Source organism: Pyrgilauda ruficollis, unplaced genomic scaffold (genome assembly GCF_017590135.1).
Source record: "Pyrgilauda ruficollis isolate IOZ18807 unplaced genomic scaffold, ASM1759013v1 scaffold129, whole genome shotgun sequence".
Classification (NCBI taxonomy): domain Eukaryota; kingdom Metazoa; phylum Chordata; class Aves; order Passeriformes; family Passeridae; genus Pyrgilauda; species Pyrgilauda ruficollis.
The window spans coordinates 528,253-550,462 of NW_024511321.1; the positions used below are offsets into that span (position 1 = coordinate 528,253).

Genomic DNA, 22,210 nt, shown 5'->3' on the forward strand with positions numbered 1-22,210 from the left:
TAAAAATATTATATAATCATTATTGTGTAATTATTATTTATTATATTTTTAAATTTTAAATGTAACAAAGCTTATGGGGCCAACACCATCACCTGGTGATGGCACATGCTGCAGGTGGAGTTCAGGGGGGCTGTGCTGGTTTAGCCTGATTTAAACTCCACTATAAAACATGACCTGTTCCTAAATGTGCTTCACAGGGATCCAGAGCAGGGTTTTGTGCCTAATCTCCATCTCTGGGAAAAGCTTTTAACCTTGGTAAAACATGGATGAAATCAGTAATTATTTTATTGCAGCCATTTGATTTAAGCAGATTACATGGTTTGGGGTCTCCAGGTTGATTTGCAGTTCCAGTTTGAAGGAGCCAGGAGATCTCTGAGTACAAATAATGTCACAAATGTGTGTCCAGAGTGGGATTTAAGGCCTGATTCTGCCTCCTGCATTTCTCCTGGCTGTCAGGAATATCTGTGCTAACTTGAAGTGATTGATTCCTTCAGCATGAGGTTGGTGGAGTTGGACTGTGCGCATTCCTGTGGGGTTGGGAGGTAATTTATGTAAGACTTTATGTAACAGCTTGCTGCCTTCACCACTTTGCATGTGCACAAATCCATCAGCCAACCTCTTCCCGGAGGAGAGTGTTTTAAAAGCAGGTGGTCTTGGTGGCTGCACGGCTCTGCAGCAAAAATAGGTGTTTATTCTGAGGCAGGGTTGATGTAGAGATGATGATTTTGGATGCCTGTGTTCCCAGTGGTAGATATTATGGTCTGGAGTTAAATACATGAGACGTCGCTGGCCCTGGAGGAGATATGGAGATAATCCAAGCCTGGGAGAGCTGGGAATGTGCTGAGAGGGTTCCAGGGAGAGCTCAGAGCCCCTGGCAGGGCCTGAAGGGGCTCCAGGAGAGGACAAGGCATGGAGGGACAGGACACAGGGAATGGCTCCCAGTGCCAGAGGGCAGGGATGGATGGGAGATTGGGAACTGGGAATTCCTGGCTGGGATGGAATTCCCAGAGAAGCTGTGGCTGCCCCGGGATCCCTGGCAGTGCCCAAGGCCTCTGTGGGGCACACAGGTCCCTCCTTGGTGGCTTCTCCACATTGGAAGTGCCAGTGAGAGCTTGGAACTCTTGGAGCTGCTCCGTGTGCAGGGAATGGTTTTGGTGCTTTGCTGGGAGCCCCTGCCCTGGGCTTGGGAGAAAGATGGGAAGGACAGGCCTGGGCAAGCTTTGCTTCATGAGCTGCTTCTCCTTTGTGTGTTCAAAACTGGTTGTAAGTTTAAATGGAAACGTCTTTAAATAAAGCAAAGCCTCCAAGGGGAAGGAACAGGCCCTGGCACTTCTGGGACTCAGCCCTTTGCCTTGGAAAAACCAAGGAAAAAAGCGTAAAAAGACACTGGAAAAAGCCCAAACTTCACATTTTAGGGTTATTTTAAAACCCCTGGTTCTCTGAAATTTGTGTGCAGACCCTTTGTCCTTGTGAGGAGCCACCAGAGCCTCCTGGCTGTGCCAGTGCTCCCAGGCTGGAGGTGAAGGGAAGGGAACAGGCCCTGCACTTCTGGGACTCAGCCCTTTGCCTTGGAAAACCCAAGAAAAAAAGGAAAAAGCCACTGGAAAAAAGCTCAAACTTCACATTTTAGGGTGATATTAAAACTCCTGGATCTCTGTGACATTTGTGTGCAGACCCTTTGTCCTTGTGAGGAGCACCAGAGCCTCCTGGCTGTGCCAGTGCTCCCAGGCTGGAGGTGAAGGGAAGGGAGAAAGCCACTGGAAAAAGCCCAAACTTCACATTTTAGGGTTATTTTAAAACCCCTGGTTCTCTGAAATTTGTGTGCAGACCCTTTGTCCTTGTGAGGAGCACCAGAGCCTCCTGGCTGTGCCAGGCTGGAGGTGAAGGCACAAGAGCTGGGTGGGACAGACAGGACAAAGGGCACCCATGGGACAAATCCAGGCTTGTCCTGTGCCTCTGGATTGTCAGGCCAGTGGGTCATGGCAGGGACGCTCAGGCTGACCACCTGGGAGCTAATTAAATATCAGGGCTAATGAGCTCAAGCTCACTGGGCTAATCCTGGTGTGCATCCAGCTCTGTGGGGTGGGCATCCCACACAGGGGACAAGAGGAAACGGCCTCAAGTTACACCAGGAGAGGTTTATGCTGGATAATAGGAGAAGTTTTTACCCAAAAAGGGTTGTTCAGTCTCAGCACAGCTGCCTTGGGGCAGTGCTGGAGTCCCCATCCCTGGAGGCATTAAAAGTTCTGTGGATGTGGCACCTGGGGACATGGAGCAGTGGTGGCCTTGGCATCCTCAGCACCATGTTGTTTTACACCTGTATCTGTGCCTCCTTTCCTCCTTAGCCTGGTTTTTCTTTCTTTTTTTTTTTTCTTGAAAGCACTTTCCCCTGAAAAAGCCCCGCACCTATTACTGAGGTAAATGTGAATTTTCCCCCTGCTCCCATCCCCTGGTGTTTCCTGGGTTCTTCACTTCTCCATAAATGCTCATGAATGATTCAGTGAGCCCAGCACTGGCTTCCCTGGTGACTCCAGGATGGATTTCTCTGCTCCAGTGCTTCAGATTCCCTCCACTTGTGGGGATGGAACCCCCTCACTCCTCCTTTTCTGTAGAAACACTGACAAGTTCTTCATTACTTCCTAATTAGCCAGACATCCCTTCTTATTAAAGATTAATTTTTTTAAAGGCAGTCATTATCTCAGCTCTTCCAAGGGTTATTGATTTATTCTTCTTCCTTTTTTTTATTAATGGATCTACAACCTCCTCATAATCCATCCAATGCAGTGGTTTCCCTGCCTCTCATCCTCCTTTCCCTACACCATTAATGTAGGAAATAGATTTGTAGAAAATTTTTAAAGTTTGATGGGAGATTTATATAGTATGTATTTGTATGTAAATTTTGAGATAAGAAATGGTAACTTAGAAATGATATGGAATAGGATAGATATTGTTGAGAAGAAATGGAGTTAGAAATAAATTTGAAAAGGTGGTTTTATAAATAAGTTTAGATCTTTTGGAAAAATAGAATTATGAAAGATGGATTGTAGTAGGAATTATGAAAAGTAATTTTAGTTAATTAACTTTAAAGCATTTATAACATCATGTAGCTAAAGCTGATAGGCCAAGAAATGATTATAGTGTATTATAACTAGGAAATAGTTTCTGATAGTAATAACATAAATTATAACATCTTTATTGTCTCACCCTTCACACAAGACTGAAAATGGCATAAAAGTTCTTAAAATGCCTCTCAGTTACCCCATCTGTGGGTCAGAAAAGGGAACAATGCAACACATTCTCAGTTTCCTGCTGCCTTCAGTGCTTTTATCATCAGTGCCTCTCTCTGGGCTTTATTTTCCTTGGGATTCTCAGTCTGGATTCCCAAGGGGCCACTTCCAAACATCTTCTGAGCTTGAGGGAGTGGGATTTCCAAAGAGAATTTGGGTTTGTTTTCCTGTGGCCATTCCAGCCCCCAGCCAGGGGAGGAAAAGGTTGTGAAATTCCTCCTGTGCCCAGCCTGCTCCCTGTCTCAGGCAGGATTTCTGTTTATTCTCAGTCTGGGAATGAGATGCTTTCCCATCTCTGTAAATCCAGCTCTCTCCATGTTTCGGAGCCTTTTTGGGTATCTGCAGCACCAAATGCAATCTGGTTGCTGCCACATTTTAGGATTAACCCCAAATTTAGCCCTTTCCAACCTGGGAGACTTGCATCCAGCTGCAGGGGCTCAGAGCCCAGTGCCTGGAAGAAGGAGTTAACAGAGAAGAAAAGCTGAATTACTGTGTTTTTTCCTGTGATTTCCTGCATTTGAGGTGAGATCTGAGCTTCCTAGGTGTGTTTTCCTGGCAGCATCCAGCCAATCCAGCCGTGGTGAGTGGTGCATTCCCAGTGCTCCAGTATCCATGGTGATGGGAAGGATTTCTGAAGGGCTGCTTTGAAGGAAATGTGAAATCCTGGTCCTTGGACCTTCCCTTCAGTCTCTTGCAGAGAACTCCCAAGGGCAGAGCAGGACTGTGTGAGGTCCAAGGGGTCTGGAGTGGCCCTGCTCAGCTTTGTCCCCTCTGAAACCACTGTGGGTGACAAGGTGGGAGCAGCTCTGCTCAGGCAAAGATGTTCCTGACTGGAAAAAACCTCTTTTTTTTTTTTTTTCAGTCACACAGCTTTGGTCATAAAAAACTTCAGATTAGGGGGGACCTCAGAGCTCAGCCTTCTGCCCAGAAGCAGCAGCAGTAACTGAAGGAGAGTTTTCCAGAGTGATTTGGGTTGGAAGGGACCTCAAACCCCACCCAGTGCCACCCCTGCCATGGCAGGGACAACTCCCACCATCCCAGGCTGCTCCAAATCCCAAAGTCCAGCCTGATCTTGGGCATTTCCAGGGATCCAGGGGCAGCCACAGCTTCTCTGGAAGTTCTATCTCAGCCCCTCCCCACCCTCCCAGCCAGGAATTCCCAATCTCCCATCCATCCCTGCCCCCTGGCAGTGGGAGCCATTCCCTGTGTCCTGTCAGCTCTGCTGCTGAGAGCTCCACATCCTTCAGGCTGCCTCGAATCTTCCAGATTGTATTTGTCCTGGATGAAAGCACAGATCCAAAGCGATGCTCTCCAGGGAGCCTTTCCCATCCTGTTGGAAGGGGAAGAAAAGCAGCAGAAAGACCAGGTGATCCATATTTTCCTCCTCCTTCCTGCTGCTGTGTGAATCCAGCAATCTTATTAAAAGCAGCACCAAATTAGTGGTAATTAGCTGACGTCCTGTTGCTGGTGAGCAGAGCAGAGATGCTGCAGTGGCTGTGCTGAGCAGGTGGATGAGTCAGGTGGGCAGAGCTGCTGTTTCCTGGAGATGTGAGGGATGCAGGGATGCTGCTGGGAATGCTCAGGTCCCTGAAATGTGTTTTGCTGCTGGCTCTGGGCATCCTGGTCCCACAGAACAATCCCACAGGTTGAACGTGTCACTTGTGCTCCTCAGGCACTCACAGTGGAACACAGACTTAAAAGCAAAGAACAATGTTGAGTGAAAGACCAAAAATGATGTTTTAAGAGAACCCACATGCTCCTAAAAACGTGCCAGACAAGCAGAGGGAGGGCTTGCTGTGTGCTTGGAGGTCAGGTCAGGGGTGGTGGATTTTCCTGAGGAGATGGTGGTGGTGATGTGCAGGGATTTATTTGGTGGAAGGGTTCAGAGGAGAACACAAAAACCACCCCAAAAAGGTGCTGTGGGCTGTCCTGAATGTTGGGAAAATTCACAGAATCACTGGGATGGAAGAGACCTTCAAGATTATGGAGTCCAAGCCAGCCCCAACAGCTCAACCCAACCCTGGCCCCAGTGCCACATCCAGGCTTTGTTAAACACACCAGGGATGGTGACTGCACCACCTCCCCGGGCAGCCATTCCAGAACTTTATCCCTTATTCATGCCAGCCCAGCCTCAGCTGGAGGATGGTGGTGGTGTGGGGCACTCAGGGGTGGGAGTGACTGCAGACCATGGAAAATGAGACCTCAGGAAAAGGCAGCAGGCTGGGCGTGCACTGAGGAGGCTGGAGAGGGGTTTGGGAGGTCTTCAAGCCTCAAGCAGGCTGGGGGAGGCTTTGTGTTTCCATGGGTGCAGCAAGAAGTTTGGCACTTCAGTCCTAGCAGGGGAAATGTGGTTAAATTTACCCTTTTCCCACTTTGGGATTGGGAATTTTGGCATTTGGGCAATGGCCTGAATGAGTGCCAATGACCCCAGTCAGCATCTGCCTCACCAGGGAATAGCCAGAATCCCATCAGGAATGGGAAAGATGGCCTGAGGCTGATTTAGATCTGAGCCAAGGATGGAAACGAGCAAATACAGGCTGTACTCATAAAATCATGGAATGGTTTGGGTTAGAAGTGACCTTAAAAGTCATCTACTCCAACCCTTTCCATGCTGATGCTGTTTCACTTCACACCCCAGGCTGCTTTTCACAGTGGCACGTGGTTAAGAGAAGCAGCCAAAAGGAACAAACACATAAATCCACATTTTGTACTTCTGTAGGACTTTGGGTGTGTCCAAGGTAAGATTTGAGTGGGAGAGAAGAGACCTTTTGTTTGGCTCCTTCACTTGGGAAAGGCAGACAAAATTTTGGGTACAGCAGGCGATCCTGGGAGGCTGCAGCACTGAGGATTCTTTAGGAAATGCCAGGAGATGAGTGCAAAGTGTGGGGATGCTGGAGGACATTTGTCCTTCCTGCTGTCCAAGGGAAGTTCTGTGTGTCCACAGCCAAAGGGAATGAGATGCCATCTCCCATCTGTGCTTTGCAAACCTCCTTTGAGCTAAATCCGTGAGGAAATTGTGTAAAACCCCAGTTCTGGGCAGCAGTGAAATGAGGAGCTGCTGCTCAGGGGCTGCGCTGGGATGGTGGAGAGCCGTGGTTTGGATGGCCAGGGATGTCCTGCACGGGGGAGCTGTGGCTGTGGCACCTGCCTGGTGACAGCCAGGACATCATCCAGCTGCTCCTGCTGCCTGGAAGATGCAGTTGTGCTTTTGTGGGAGGCACCTGAGGCCTCCTTAGACCGAGACTGCCCCAGAGCTGGCGCTGGGAGAGGTGCCCAGTGTCACACTGGTCACCTGTGCCCGAGCAGGGCTGGGTTCCAGACCTCTGGGATGCCACATCAGGGACAGGTTCAGGAGGAAGGGGCTTCACTGGGCTGCCCTCTGTGGTGGGACTTCATAGGGTCATGGAATCCCAGAATACTTGGGCTGGAAGGAGCCTTAAGTTCCATCCCATCCCAGCCCTGCCATGGCAGGGACACCTTCCACTATCCCACGGTGTTCCCAGCCCTGTCCAGCCTGGTCTAGGACACTTCCAGGGATCTGGACACCCTGTGCCAGGGCCTGCCCACCCTCCCAGGGAAGAGTTTCTTCCATATATCAAACCTAAATCTCTCCTCTTTCAGCTAAAATCCATTCTACCTTGTCCTGTCCCTCCATCCCTTGCCCAAATCTCTCTCCAGCTCTCCTGGAGCCCCTTTAGGCCCTGGAGGGGACTCTGAGGTCCCCCTGGAGCCTTCTCCAGCCTGGACACCCCAGCTCTCCCAGCCTTCATGGTCACCACCCAGCCATTCACAGCCATGGGATGTGTTCCTTTGCCTTACTGCCTCAGTGATTGCTCACAACTGCAGCATCCAATACAATTTGCATTTCTGGGCAATTAAATGTCAAAGCAAAGTCAAGATGCTGGCGAGCTGTCAAGGCTGTTTATGGCTGAGCCTGACTCCAGCACCCAGATGGTAATTAAAGCTGTAGGACAAGACAAAAGGATGGTCAGTACACTCCCTGCAGGAAGAGGAATTGCCCCACAGGGCTCTCAGCCCTGGGTTAGGGCCAGGACTGGGGGGGAAAAATCATTGTTTATGCAGTTAATCAGGTTTAAATTTAACTCCAAACAATGTAATCAGATTTAAAGACTTAATGCAGTAATGGGATGGGAGAGCTGAAGTGTGAGTAACCACTGGAGTGGGAGGCACTGATGGGATTGGAGCAGATGGAGCAGAATTTTAAGGCAGAAAGCAGCAGATCTGCAGTCCTGGGTGCTGGGCACACAAACTCTGCCTGGATGGACATGGAGGAGAAGCAGCTTGGTGCTCACAGGCAGTGGTGACCACATCTGTGTATTCCTGTGCTAATTCTACCCCAAAACTGGGTGTGCCCATCCCCTGGCAGCTTCCTGGCCTTGCCTTGTGCACAGCACCTTTGTCCTGTGCAGGACACAGATCTTGACCCATGAGATCATAACCTCGGTCTTTGCTCCCATGTTTTCTTCATCCACCACGGAGCAAAGCTGTGTCTGAGGAGACAGTGTTTGCCTGCTGGGACTTCCCTCACCACTTACAGCAACTCCTCCAGATTTTTGTTTTGAGTAAAAAGATGCAGCAGTGATTTTTGTCCTTCAAACACAGCAGGAACCAACACTTTCCCTAGCACTGACCTGGTTGGGAGTGGTTTGGGTTGGGAGTGGTTTAGGCTGGGAGTGGTTTAGGTTGGAAGTGGTTTGGGTTGGAAGTGGTTTGGGTTGGAAGTGGTTTAGATGGGAAGTGGTTAGGTTGGAAGTGGTTTGGGTTGGAAGAAGTGGTTTGGGTTGGAAGTGGTTTAATGGGAATAGTTTCCTTTGGAAGTGGTTTAGATTGGGAGTGGTTTAAGTTGGAATTGGTTTAGGTTGGGAGTGGTTTAGGTTGGAAGTGGTTTGGGTTGGAAGTGATTTAGGTTGGAAGTGGTTTAAGTTGGGAGTGGTTTCATTTGGAGGTGGTTTAGGTTGGAGTGGCTTAATTCAGAAGCGATTTAGGTTGGAAGAAGTGGTTTAGGTTAAAATTGGTTTAATTTGGAAGTGGTTTAAAGCTCCTTGACCTTTTCTGGCAGTCATTCCCCCAGTGCTCATTTGTCCTGCATAAATAGGAGCGTTTCACAGCAATCCCTGAGGAGCTCATTTCCTTCTGGAAGAGCTCAAACCCTTTGGCATTCCTCAGGCCTGAAGCAGAAGGGAGGTCAAGTGGAGCAGTTGTTTTTTAGGGAGGTGAGAGCAGGTTGCTGAGGAAGGGCTTTGCTGCCTCCAGGATATAATTAAGGATGGCCATGACACCATCAGTGCTTCACATTGGACTTTTCCTGTTGTGGGACTTCTTGGGAAGAGCTGAGGTGCTGGACCATGGCTCAGTGTTCCTGAGCACCCTGTGCGAGTCTGCTTTGGTGTTTGTCATGGACAGAGGCTGCTCTGTCCCTAAATCTTTGTTGTTGTTGTTGTTGTTCTGGGTTTTTTTTGTCTCTTAATTCTAAAACTGGTGGGAATTCATAGCAAGAAACACAGAATTTGGGTTGGAAGGGATCTTCAAGCCCATCCCATTCCAACCCTCTGCTCATGGCAGGGATATTTCCCACCATCCCAGGCTGCTCCAAGCCCTGTCCAGCCTGGCCTTGGACATTTCCAGGGATCCAGGGGCAGCCACAGCTGCTCTGGGCACCCTGTGCCAGCACCTGCCCACCCTCAGAGGGAGGAATTCCTTCCCAATATCCAACCTAAACCTACTCTCTGTGTGAATCCTCTGTTGAGGAAGTCAGTGCACAGCAAATACCAGGATTAATATTGCTCATTAGTGCCAGGTAATCAAGGCAGTGGATGCAGTTAATGAGCAGCCTCAGGAAGCAGAGTTCAGCTTCTGGAGGAGGTCAGAAGGAACTGGCTCCTCAAGGAAGATCTCCCCCATCTCAGGCAGCCACAGAAAGAGCATTCCTGTTGTTCTTAAGAAGCAACAAATTCATCGCAGAGCTTTAATTAGAGAGAAAGGTTCTTAATGGAGCCAGAGCTGCATTTCCTGAGCAGGCTGCTTAGCAGCTAATCCCCCCCAGCTGATCCCTGCTCCTTGTGGCATTTTCCCTTCACTCCTAAGCCTCAGAGCCCTGGATTCCCCTCACCACGGGGCAGCAGACAGAAGGGAGTGGGTATTAAAGACTCAGCTGTGCTGTCCTGAGCTCCAGGGTCAGCTCCAGGTGTTCCCTTGGTTCCCCCAGCGCTCCCTCTGAGGTGCAGAGCTCACATCTCCCTCTGGGTCACCCTCCCAGGGTCCTGTGGCTCCCACAAAAAATCCCAGTCAGTCTTTCTCAGAAGTCTCTGTGGTCAAGATGACCCTGAGATTGTTAAAAGTCTCTTTTTCCCAGCCTGGCAGTCGAAGAAGGAGCCGGAGTTCCTTGGCTCTGCTTTTCGAGGTTGTTTATTTTATCTCTTACATTTTTCTCCTGACCTGCTGAGATCTGTCCTGCAGGTCTGGTTGTGGCACACTGACCGCCCGTGGGCTGGTGTCAACATTTTGTACTAAGAACTACGTGCACTTCATTTACAATAATTTTCCAATACCTATCACCTATGTTAGACAGTCTGTCTCTACTCTGAACCAATCTAAAAGTGCCAGCATCACCCAGAAGATGGAGGCTGTGAAGAAGAAAGAGGAAGGACAGGACACACCCAAATTCCTCCATCTTGCCCCGTGAACCCCCATTCTAAAAACCTTAAAATTCTACCTTTTCACCCTGTGACAACTAACTATTACTCTGCTTAAACTCTCGTGACTTGTAATTCTTCATACAAAGCTGGTAATTTGCTCCATGGGTCAAAATCAAAGGCACAGGTCTTTGGCTTCGTGCCAGGGGCTCAAACCATCCAGGATGGCCAGAGGGATGTCCTGGGCTCCAACAAGTCTTCTCCAGGGACATCCCAGGGCACAGCAGAGCGGGATTTGCCTCTACAGGAGGTTTGGAATTAAATAAGGGGCAGTGAAGGAGGGAGAACAAAAGAAAACTGGATCAGAAGGATGTGGAGCTGCTGGAGGGAGTCCAGGGAAGACACAGAGCTGCTCCAGGGCTGGAGCCAGGCTGGGAGAGCTGGGAATGTTCCCCTGGAGAGGAGAAGGCTCCAGGGAGAGCTCAGAGCCCCTGGCAGGGCCTGAAGGGGCTCCAGGAGAGCTGGAGAGGGACTGGGGACAAGGCATGGAGGGACAGGACACAGGGAATGGCTCCCACTGCCAGAGGGCAGGGATGGATGGGAGACTGGGAATTGGGAATTCCTGGCTGGGAGGGTGGAGAGGCCCTGGAGTAGAATTCCTGGAGAAGCTGTGGCTGCCCCTGGATCCCTGGAAATGCCCAAGGCCTGGCCCCTGCAGGATCTCAGGACACGAGGACTAGCCCTCAGCAAAGTTGGAGTTTTTCTTGCCAGGGCTCAGCTCCCCAGAAAAGCCACACTCAGCATGGATTTGGAGTTCTCTTGTCCTCATTCTCCACCCTGATGTCTGTGCAGGGCTGCAGCACTTCCTCTCAAGGACACAACCTAAAACATGGAGAGTGGACCTCATCACCAACTCACTCAACAAGTGGATATTTGGAGTTTTTACTTTCTGTCCTTACCTCGTTTGCCCCTCTCTGTGCCTGTGGGAGGGCAGCAGCTCCTGGCTGAGTTTTTCTCAGCATCCCTGAGAAATGCTGCAGTTCTGTCTGTGCTTTCAAAGGGACCCATGTCAGGTGCTGGCAGGGAAAAGCTAAGATCATTTTCTGTTGATCATTAATGAAGCAAGCCAGGAATTAATTGGACAAAATCAAAGGGCTGTAGGGAGGTGCTTACATTTCTTCTCCCCAAAAATCAAAGCAAAGACTGGATCCTATATCAAAGCAAGGACAGAGACTCTTTAATACATCCTCACAGCCAGGAGCAACCCAGGACATCCCATAATTCTGGTATTTCAGTCCAAATACCAGGGACAGCCAAAAAAGTCACATTAGTGATCCACACTGAGTGTCCCTGAGGGCAAAACCGGCCTTGCTCAGCTTCAGCCAACCTGGAAGTTGGACTTGATGATCTTGGAGGTCTCTTCCAACCTTTTCATGATTCTAGGATTCATCAAGGAATCCTCCTGGAGCAGCCCTTTTCCAGGGCGATGAGCTAAACCAAGGCTGATCCCACTGCAGTGCTTGAGGTGTGGAAGGTCACTGCAGCTCTGATGGAATCTGGTAACTTCACCTGCTGTCTCCATGGGTTTGGAAGGCTGGTGTCTCACAGGCCACTTGGCTTTGTGTCTTCTGCTGGGGAATTCACAGACTCACAGGGTTGGGAGAGAACTTCAGGATCATGGAGTCCAACCCAGACCCAACAGCTCAACCCAGCCCTGGCCCCCAGTGCCACATCCAGGCTTTGTTAAACACACCAGGGATGGTGACTGCACCACCTCCCCGGGCAGCCATTCCAGAACTTTACCACCCTTTCTGGGAAAAATCTTTCCCTAAAATCCCACCTATTATCTCAGTCTATTCCATCAACCAATATCTCAACCACAGCCTGAGCTGTGTCCTCTAGCTCTGTCAGTGCTGCCTGCAGAAGGAGACCAACCCCACCTGAGAGTTTTGCATGCCTGGTTTGCCCCTCAAAGAAACGGGATCAGAGAGCAGGGATGCTGCAATTTGGGGCTTCTTTCTCCCAAATCCTGCTGAGGAATCACTGCAGGCTGCAGGGCACCAGCTGGCCTGGCCTGGGAGCCAGGGAATGGCAGGTTCAAGTGAGCACAAGGATTCACAGCAGGAGTGAAACACTTTGCTGTTCCATTTCAGCAGCGTGTGACCTGTCCCTGAGCATCCCAGGCATTCCAGCCAGGCCCTCATCCACATGGCTCCTGGCAGGAGGTCTGCAGCCCAGACTTGTTCTTTCACAGCTCTGACATAACTATTATGTGCCTCAGAATCCATGCCAAGAGAAGAATTGCTGGTTTTTACCCTCAGTCTCCTGCTTCCAGGAGATTCCAGTGCAGGACTTGGCGACCAAATAATTTTCAAAAGATTAAAAGTCTCCTTTCAGGGATGACCCCCAAAACCTGGGGGCTGGCCAGGGTGTGGGGTGAGGGGCTCAGCTGGGCCTAGGCAAGTACAGATGGATGGCACACAGTGCCACTGCTGCAGGATTGTCACTGTCACCAGGCTAAATAAAACACTGAATCCAGCATGGCCTGGGAGCAGGCAGAGCTCCCAGGACCTGCCCAGGGCCAGGGGACCCCACATGGGAAAGGGCTTCAGTAAGGTCATGCTTGAAAAGAATCTATCCTTGTTTTATTTGCAGGCTGGAGCTTTGGAGTCAGTTGTGCCTGCTGGGGGAACACTGCCCGAGCAAAGCCAGGCCAGGTCCATCTGTGCCCCCAGTGACAGCCCACGGGGCTGGGGCTTCAGCTCTGCCTGCCCACTGCCAGCACCACCCCACAGGGAGCTCAGGGCACCCTAAGAGCTGAGGGATTCTGGAAAGAATTCTATTTATTTTTAATAAATTTTTACAATTTTTTTTCTTTCTACGTAGGCAGGAAGGGTGAGTTGGGCTCACGTCTTCACTGCGTGGCTCAGAAGGTCACAAGACCCCTTTTAAGGATTTATTGACCAATAAAACACTGCCAACAAGGCTATTTTTAAATATTTTAATATTTCATCTTATGGAGCCATGCTACAGTGTGAGCTTTCTTAGCCACTCATGTTATGGCACACAAACCCACAGTGCTGCATCCTAAACTCCTTGTTCACCTCTGGAACTACTTTTATTTCTATATCTTAAACTCTAAAACTCTGAACTTTCTTCTTCTTAACCTTAAACTATAAATCCACATTCTCACTTCTAGCAGCTAAGTTTGGAAGCCTCTTCCAAGGTCTTATGGAGCTGCTCTCCCAGGGGCTGTTCCACCTGAGGATTTACATTTCATGTCCCTCCTGCACACCCCAGATTCCCTCGGGTATCTGCAGTGAAGGAGAAGAACCAAGGCCCCTGTGGAATGCAGCAGGGGAGTGGGATCCATTCCTAAAAATTCCTTTTTCTCCTACAGTTTGCACCCAGGAGCTGTGCTCACAAACCTGCCTGTCTGTGTGTGTCCTTCTGGTGACAAGTGTAGGCTCTTCCTTGATTTGATCCTTGGTTTTTTGCTTGATTTGCAGCTTTCTGGCAGGCTGGGATATTGTATTTGTGGGGTGCCCCATGGCAGGAAGGAATGATGCATTTTTGTGGAAATCCAGGGAAGCCTGAGCTGGAGCCGTGTCAGAAGCTCAGCAGCAGAGTGGTGGAGTTTGGCAGAGGGACAGTTCAGACCCTGTTCCTGTCACCTGCTTTGGCTCAGTTACAGATATTTGCAGCTGAGATTGCAGAATCACAGCGTCAAGGAGTGGTTTGGGTTGGAAGGGATGTTCAGGACCATCTCATTCCATCCCACTTCCAGCTAGTCCAGGCTGCTGCAAGCCCCATCCAGCCTGGCCTTGGGCTGGAGAGGGACTGGGGACAAGGCATGGAGGGACAGGACACAGGGAATGGCTCCACTGCCAGAGATGGATGGGAGATTGGGAATTGGGAATTCCTGGCTGGGAGGGCAGGGAGGGGCTGGGATGGAATTCCAGAGCAGCTGTGGCTGCTCCTGGATCCCTGGCAGTGCCCAAGGCCAGGCCCCTGCAGGATCCCAGGACGTGGCACTGTCTGACCCCTCCAAGTCTCAAGGGGCAGGATCAGCCCAGGCTGCAGCTCCTGGTTTCTTTCCAGAGGCAGCCTTGACTCCAAAAGTCAGGCACTGGAGCCAAAAGCCAATTAGCAGCAGTTTAGATTCATCAACTTCCTGACTAAATGCAAGTTTTAATTAAACATCCCGTTTTAATTAGGCAGCCATCACGTACAGGGGGCTGGCCTCAGGATTCAAAGGCTGCAGGTCCTGTGCCTTAATTAAAAGCAAGACTCACATGAGTTCAGCTCCAGCATCTGTGACAGCTCCTGAGCCTCTGGAGGGCAGGAGCAGAACAGCTCTGCCATGGTGTTCCTCTCCTCTTGTGCTTCCAGAGGGATGCTCCAGTGCAGGAACTGGCTGGGAGGTGACTTGGCTGGAAGGACACTGAGGGGCTGGAGCGTGTCCAGGGCAGGGAACAGAGCTGGGAAGGGTCTGGAGCCCCAGGAGGGGCTGAGGGAGCTGGGAAGGGGCTCAGCCTGGAGAAAAGGAGGCTCAGGGGGGCCCTTGTGGCTCTGCACAGCTCCTGCCAGGAGGGGACAGCCGGGGGGTCGGGCTCTGCTCCAGGGAACAGGGACAGGACAAGGGGAAACCATCTCAGGCTGCTTCAGGGCAGGGTCAGGTTGGATATTTCAGAAAATTTCTTCATGGAAAGGGTGGTTAGACACTGGAAAAAGCTTCCCAGGGCAGTGCTGGAGTCCCCATCCCTGGAGGGATTTAAAAGCTGTGTGGATGTGGCACCTGGGGACATGGTCAGTGGTGGCCTTGGCCGTGCTGGGGAACAGTTGGACTCCATCATCTCAGAGGGCTTTTCCAACTTCAACAAATCTGTCATTTTATGATCCTGCCCGGTGCCAGAGCCTGCAAACAAGCTGGGTTTGAAATGGGACCGAGTTCCTCACCCCTGCTGGTGTCCAACACCAGTGAAGTGAGGCTTGTCCAGATGGAGCTGTCCCACCCCTCCAGCACCCAGTGCCTCCAAAATCAGCCAACCCAGCTCCCTCCTCACCTCCAAGTCAGCGTGCATGAGCTCCATCGCTGGCAGCTGGGCTGTGGAGGAAGAAAACCAGAGCACTTCTGCTGATGCAGAGTTCAGATGATGCTTTTCTCTCTTTCTTGGAGCCTGCTCAGCTCTCCTGAGCCCTCAGCTGTTGTATTTGCAAGGAATGCCCCAACAAAGGCAGGAGTGATGAATCTGACTCCATGTTCTCAGAAGGCTAATTTATTATTTTATTATTCTATATTATATTAAAGAATACTATACTAAACTGAAGAATACAGAAAGGATACTTACAGAATGCTAAAAATATAATAATAAAAACTCATGACTCTTTCCAGAGTCTGACACAGCTTGGCACTGATTGGCCAAAGAGTGAAAACAACTCAGCAGAACCCACTGAAACAATCACCTGTGGGTAAACAATCTCCAAACACATTCCACACAGGAGAAGCAAATGAGATAAGAATTGTTTTCCTTTTTCTCTGAGGCCTCTCAGCTTCCCAGGAGAAAAACCCTGGGCGAAGGGATTTTTTTCAGAGGATGTGAATGCCACACTCAGCCTTCTGCACCGGCTGCTCCCATCCCTGTGCTGGGACAAGGGAGAATCAGAGAGTGACAGAAATCCCTTTGTCAGCCGTGCCTGGGAAGGAGGAGGGTTATGGAGCTATTAATGAGCACAAAGAGAGGACAGATTCTCTCCTAAGTGCTCTGGGGACAGAGAGATTTAAATGCTTCGCTCCCATTAATGCTAATGTGAATCACAGAGGTCTCTTCTTACTGCCTTGGACTGAGAGCATTGAAAAAAGAGGGCAGCTTTCCACAAAGGATAAATCCCCTTGATTTTAAGGCACCGGTAAATGGGATTTTTCTTCATTTCACACTCATTAATTTCCCTGCCTATGCTGGTTGAGGGCTGGGCTCGGCTCCACTCCAGCACATGGCAGCTGCCCAGTGGGTGATCCCATGGATGGTGTCCCCAGAGAGGGTTCCCGACCCCAAAAAGCCACAACGATTTTGTTGTCACGTGGAGATGCAAAGCGCAGCATTCCAGGTCGTTGCAGCGTGTCAGAAATGTTCACAGTTATTTGAATATATCACACAATATTCCTCTTGTGGAGGACTCCAGTGCCTAGAGGGGCTCCAGGAGAGCTGGAGAGGGACTTGGGACAAGGGNAGGGATTTAAAAGCCACGTGGATGTGGCACCTGGGGACATGGTCAGTGGTGGCCTTGGACGTGCTGGGGAACAGTTGGACTCCATCATCTCAGAGGGCTTTTCCAACTTCAACAAATCTGTCATTTTATGATCCTGCCCGGTGCCAGAGCCTGCAAACAAGCTGGGTTTGAAATGGGACCGAGTTCCTCACCCCTGCTGGTGTCCAACACCAGTGAAGTGAGGCTTGTCCAGATGGAGCTGTCCCACCCCTCCAGCACCCAGTGCCTCCAAAATCAGCCAGCCCAGCTCCCTCCTCACCTCCAAGTCAGCGTGCATGAGCTCCATCGCTGGCAGCTGGGCTGTGGAGGAAGAAAACCAGAGCACTTCTGCTGATGCAGAGTTCAGATGATGCTTTTCTCTCTTTCTTGGAGCCTGCTCAGCTCTCCTGAGCCCTCAGCTGTTGTATTTGCAAGGAATGCCCCAACAAAGGCAGGAGTGATGAATCTGACTCCATGTTCTCAGAAGGCTAATTTATTATTTTATTATTCTATATTATATTAAAGAATACTATACTAAACTGAAGAATACAGAAAGGATACTTACAGAATGCTAAAAATATAATAATAAAAACTCATGACTCTTTCCAGAGTCTGACACAGCTTGGCACTGATTGGCCAAAGAGTGAAAACAACTCAGCAGAACCCACTGAAACAATCACCTGTGGGTAAACAATCTCCAAACACATTCCACACAGGAGAAGCAAATGAGATAAGAATTGTTTTCCTTTTTCTCTGAGGCCTCTCAGCTTCCCAGGAGAAAAACCCTGGGCGAAGGGATTTTTTTCAGAGGATGTGAATGCCACACTCAGCCTTCTGCACCGGCTGCTCCCATCCCTGTGCTGGGACAAGGGAGAATCAGAGAGTGACAGAAATCCCTTTGTCAGCCATGCCTGGGAAGGAGGAGGGTTATGGAGCTATTAATGAGCACAAAGAGAGGACAGATTCTCTCCTAAGTGCTCTGGGGACAGAGAGATTTAAATGCTTCGCTCCCATTAATGCTAATGTGAATCACAGAGGTCTCTTCTTACTGCCTTGGACTGAGAGCATTGAAAAAAGAGGGCAGCTTTCCACAAAGGATAAATCCCCTTGATTTTAAGGCACCGGTAAATGGGATTTTTCTTCATTTCACACTCATTAATTTCCCTGCCTATGCTGGTTGAGGGCTGGGCTCGGCTCCACTCCAGCACATGGCAGCTGCCCAGTGGGTGATCCCATGGATGGTGTCCCCAGAGAGGGTTCCCGACCCCAAAAAGCCACAACGATTTTGTTGTCACGTGGAGATGCAAAGCGCAGCATTCCAGGTCGTTGCAGCGTGTCAGAAATGTTCACAGTTATTTGAATATATCACACAATATTCCTCTTGTGGAGGACTCCAGTGCCTAGAGGGGCTCCAGGAGAGCTGGAGAGGGACTTGGGACAAGGGGTGAAGTGACAGGACAAGAGGGAATGCCTTCCTGAGGGAGACCCATCTGGAGATGGGAATGAAGCTCCTGCTGGTGAAGTGCCAAACCTTGGAGCTCCTGTGTCCAGTGAGCAACCTGTGCCCACCCGTGTTTAGGAACCGGCCTTAAAATTCTGGAAAAATTACACTTTTCAGACTAGATAATGCTCTTCCCTCACTTGCACTGGAGGCATCAGGAATGTCTGGAGCAGAGGGAAGGGCTGAGCTGAGACAGTGAGCCCACAGGCAGGGATGCTCTGAGCTGGTGGACCATCTTTTTGTGGGGGCTCCAAGCTGGGAGCCGTTGTGCTGCAAGGCTGGGGGTGCCTGGGGTGAAGGAACCTCCATGGACAACACACACAGAGGCACCACAGAGCTCTTATTAATTTTTAAGCCCAGTTTTAAAAAGCTTTCCCATCAGGAAAGCCTCAAAGAATTATGTTGATCTAAAGATACCCTTTATGCAATTCATGTTAATGGGGAAAAAAAAAAAAAAAAAGAAAAGCCCTTTTAAAGACATTAAAGGGAAAAAAAAACCCCAACCCAACATGCTGCAATTTTAATGAGGAGCTTGTAAACACAGCCAACCCCTGCTGATTTTTTCCATTAATTGCCTGTGTTATCAGGGACCTGGGCTCTGCAGCAGCACAGCTCTCAGCAAAACACCTTGCTGGGCTTGGGGCATCCTCCCAAACCCAGGGGGGCTGAGGAAGGTGATGGAGGCTTTGGAAGAGGCAGGGCTGGGCTGTCCCTGCGGGGCTCTGACCTTGCCTGGGGGAGGGAGGAGGGATGGGGGGACCTGCAGAGCTGATTTAGCAATCCCATTTTTATTAGAGATGCATTCCCTGATTAGCTCCACATCCTAAGGATAAATTACAAAGAAGATGCAGGAAGCACTCGGGTGAGATTAAAGTCTCCCGGGGAAGCAGCAGCGAGGTCATTTTCTGGGCCATTATTTCTGGGCCATTAAAGGGTTGCCACGGCTCTCCTCGGTAGCAGTGCTGGGTTTTACTCCTGATTTCAGCCCAGAAAGAGCTGAAATCTCTTCCCTTCTCCCATCTCCCACACTGGCATCCAGGGGGGCACAGCACTGCTGGGAAGGGGTGCCAGCCCAGTGCCCACATCCTGATCCCTGGAAGGATGGGCACAGTCGATTTTTGGAGATGTGGGGACAAATCAACCACCTTCCCAGCACCTTTCTGTGTCTGCCTCAAAGAAAGATCACCCCCAAAACCCACGGGGCGTTTGCAGCCAATTTGCAGCCCACAAAAGAGGCAAAATCTCTCGCAGAGGAAAATTGCTGAGGGTGATTTGGCCAGCTCTTGAGACAATCCACACACTGCTGTGATGGCAGAAGGGGGAGATTGGGAAGATTCCCGAGTGAGTGTTCAGAAAGAGCCGTGGAAATGAAAAAGAAAAAGCATTTGATGAACATAATGATTGTTATTACCACGTTCTGCTGCTCAGGGCCAGGGCTGTGGGAGTGTTCCCACTCCAAAGGGAGAAGGAGCAGTCAGTATTTTGCAGGAAGACCTTGACCTTCTGTTGGATTATGGTTTTTTCTGACCTGGAGATGGGGTAACTGAGGGTATTTTAAAAACTTTTATTCCATTTTCAGTCTCATGAGAAGGGTGAGACAATACAGATGTTATAATTCGCACCATCACAATCAGAAGCCAACTATTTCCTAATTACAATACATTATAAGTGTTTCTTGGCCTCTCAGCTTTTGTCACACCATGCTGTAAATGCCTTAAAGCCAATCATCTAAAATTACCCCTTGTGAGTTTTACTACAATACATCTTCCACAGTTCTATTTCTCCAAAATATCTTGTCTTTTTTAGCAAAGCCATCCTTTAAAATTTGTTTCAGGTTCAATTTCTCTCTCAACAATCTCTATCCTATTCCATAACATTTCTAAATCAGCATTTCTTATCTCAAAGTTTACATACAGCTACACACTATATAAACTTTCTGTCAAGATTTAAGAATTTTCTATAAATCCATTTCCCCCAACCTTCGCTTCCAGGAGGCTTTGGGTGATTTTCAGTCTGACTGGGGTGGCCTGACCTGTGTTCCCAGCAGACATGGGTCAGACCCTGCAGAATTTTTGGTGATTCCCTGGAGGACACAGATCCAGGGGAGGGAGCAAGTGAGAGCCAGGGTGGATGTGGCTTGTCCCTGATCACCCAGGGAAGCCTGTGGAGGAGGTGGACGCTGAATATCTGCTTCCCAAAACCAGGGAATGATGGTTAACCCTCCTTTTCCTCTCCTTGCACTCAGGCACACCTTGGTGGGATGCTGGTTCTGAGCCCAAATCCCACACAATCCTGTCTCTTTGTTGAAAACCATTAGATGGGCCCATTTCAGATCAAATTAAATCTGACATCTTGTGGGTGTCCAGTCCATCAGCTGCATTCCAGGAGCTCTGATCTGGGTGTGGTGCCCACATTTCCACAGCTTGCCTTGTTAGCAGGGCAAGGTCTGTGCAGATAGCTGAAGTTGTTGCTTTTGTTTTTCTGTTGTTTCCATGGATTTTCCTGATTGTTACAAGCTCTGTTTCTGCCTGTTAGTTCCATGACTGAGAGTGCTTGGGAGGGACCTCTGTGGAGTCAGTTGTGTTGAGGGATGGATGAGTCCTGGACATGGAAATGACCTTGCTCTTTGCTTCCCCTGCAGAGCCAGCTCTCCCAGGCCCTGAATGGATTGTCAGACAGAGCCAAGGAGGCAAAGGAATTCCTGGTCCAGCTCCGCAACATGGTGCAGCAAATCCAGGTACTGAGTCTGCAGGCTGAGAAACTGCCCTTCCCACCAGGATGAGCCATCCCCTCTCCCTCTTCCCAAGCTTGGTTGGGTGGGTGCTCTCCCAAAGGAACCTCATTTTCCATATTGTCCCCCTGAACCCTCCCCAGAACTGCTGCTCATGGAGGGAACAGCAGAGTCCTGAGCCCTTCCCATCTCTGCCATGGGTGGATCCAAACCTGTTCCTCACCTGCCACTGATGGCTCAGGCTTAGCTTTTATATTTTTCATATCTCGGGCAGCCTTCCCAAGGCATCACCACCTCCACATTTTCCACCACCCCAGGCCGTACGAATCCCACATCCGATGCTGTGGGTTCGTGGGGGGCAGAAAAATGCAAAAATGACCCCTGCGGCACCATTAAAATGGAAAACCCAGTTTTCCAGCTGTCCTGGGGACATTCCCTGGGCTTGACTCCCTCTGTGCCCCACAGGAGAACAGCGTGGAGTTCGAGGCCTGCCTGGTGGCCCAGTGTGACGCCCTCATCGACGCCCTCAACAGAAGGAAAGCCCAGCTGCTGTCCCGGGTCAACAAGGAGCATGAGCACAAGCTGAAGGTGAGCCTGGCTGGTCAGAGAGCTTCCTGCAGGGTTGGCACTGGCTGGGGATGAGGACTGGGATGCTGTTTTTTGGGAGGTCACTCCTTTTCCACGTGAATTCCGTCTTGCTGCAGATGCCCAACCCACTCACAGCATGTCCCTGACAAAGTGCTGCTTCCTCCAGGTGGTTCCCACTGAATTGTTGAGTTCATTTCTAGTCCTTAAGTCAGCAGAACCCTGTGTACTGCATGGAAAATTACTTTGTTTGTGTTACATGTTGCTCCCAAGCTACTGGAGTGATCCTGCAGGATCTGCCTGTAACTTCTGCTGAAGTCCTGAGCCACTTGGTGTCATGAGTTGTCACCAGGATTTGCTGATTTCTCTGCTTTCATGGCCTCGGGGTGGTGGTGGCACTGAGATTTGTGGTGCTGGGGAGCAGAGGTGCAGCTCAGTGGGAGCTGTGGAAAGGGGCTCCTGGTTTGTGTCATTCCCAGTGTCACCACACCAGGTCTTTCCAGCTGATGTGGGCTGAGAAGGGAAGCAAAGGACGGATCTCACCTGGGAGCAGTGGAGCAGCCATGCCCAGAATTGTTGGACAAGGGGGTTGCACCCTGGCCATCAGTGATGGAGTCCAGCTGAGGGATGTCACACCCACATTTAGGATTCCTCTTCCGAGGTCATTTCAGTGTTCTGCCTTCTGTGTCTCTTGACCTTGCTTTGGGCCACCCAGGAGGCTGCCAGAGGGATTCCTGGACCTGCCTAAAACCAGGGTGAAGGCCACCAGTCCTCTCTGCATGCAGACCATGGGCAGCACGAGGGCATTTCCATGGGAGAAGGACAATGGCAGCTCTGTGGGACCGAGCCCACCCTCAGTGCTCATTGCCAGCAGCAAAGCACAGCCCCAAACAGCCACAGCACCGAGGGGACCCCAGGGCCTGGTGGGCTCCCTTTCCCTCATCCCCTCCAGGGCATGGTTAATTAAACTCTCACAAAGCCGGGCAGCACAAAGCAATTTCCCTGCTCAGCACAACCCACAGAGGCCTTTGGCTGGAGGAAAGGATCTGCATCCCACTGCTTGTTCCTATCCATGGATCTCCATCCCACTGCTTGTTCTGTCCTATCCATGGATCTCCATCCCACTGCTTGTTCTGTCCTATCCATGGATCTCCATCCCACTGCTTGTTCTGTCCTATCCATGGATCTGCATCCCACTGCTTGT

General features: G+C 50.2%; 1 protein-coding gene across 21 annotated transcripts in view; it reads left to right on the forward strand.

The window, feature by feature from the left end:
• Positions 1 to 22,210, forward strand: part of TRIM9 (tripartite motif containing 9) — a 67,745-nt gene that overhangs the window by 18,281 nt on the left and 27,254 nt on the right. For 17 of the 21 annotated variants that reach the window (XM_041458484.1, XM_041458492.1, XM_041458485.1 and 14 more), the window contains 2 exons: positions 20,332 to 20,427; positions 20,887 to 21,009. The exons of 3 other annotated variants lie outside the window; for them this stretch is intronic. In XM_041458484.1, coding sequence (XP_041314418.1) covers positions 20,332 to 20,427; positions 20,887 to 21,009 — 219 coding nt within the window. The remainder of the gene's footprint in view (positions 1 to 20,331; positions 20,428 to 20,886; positions 21,010 to 22,210) is intronic. One more of the 21 variants, XM_041458497.1, reaches the window with a different exon arrangement.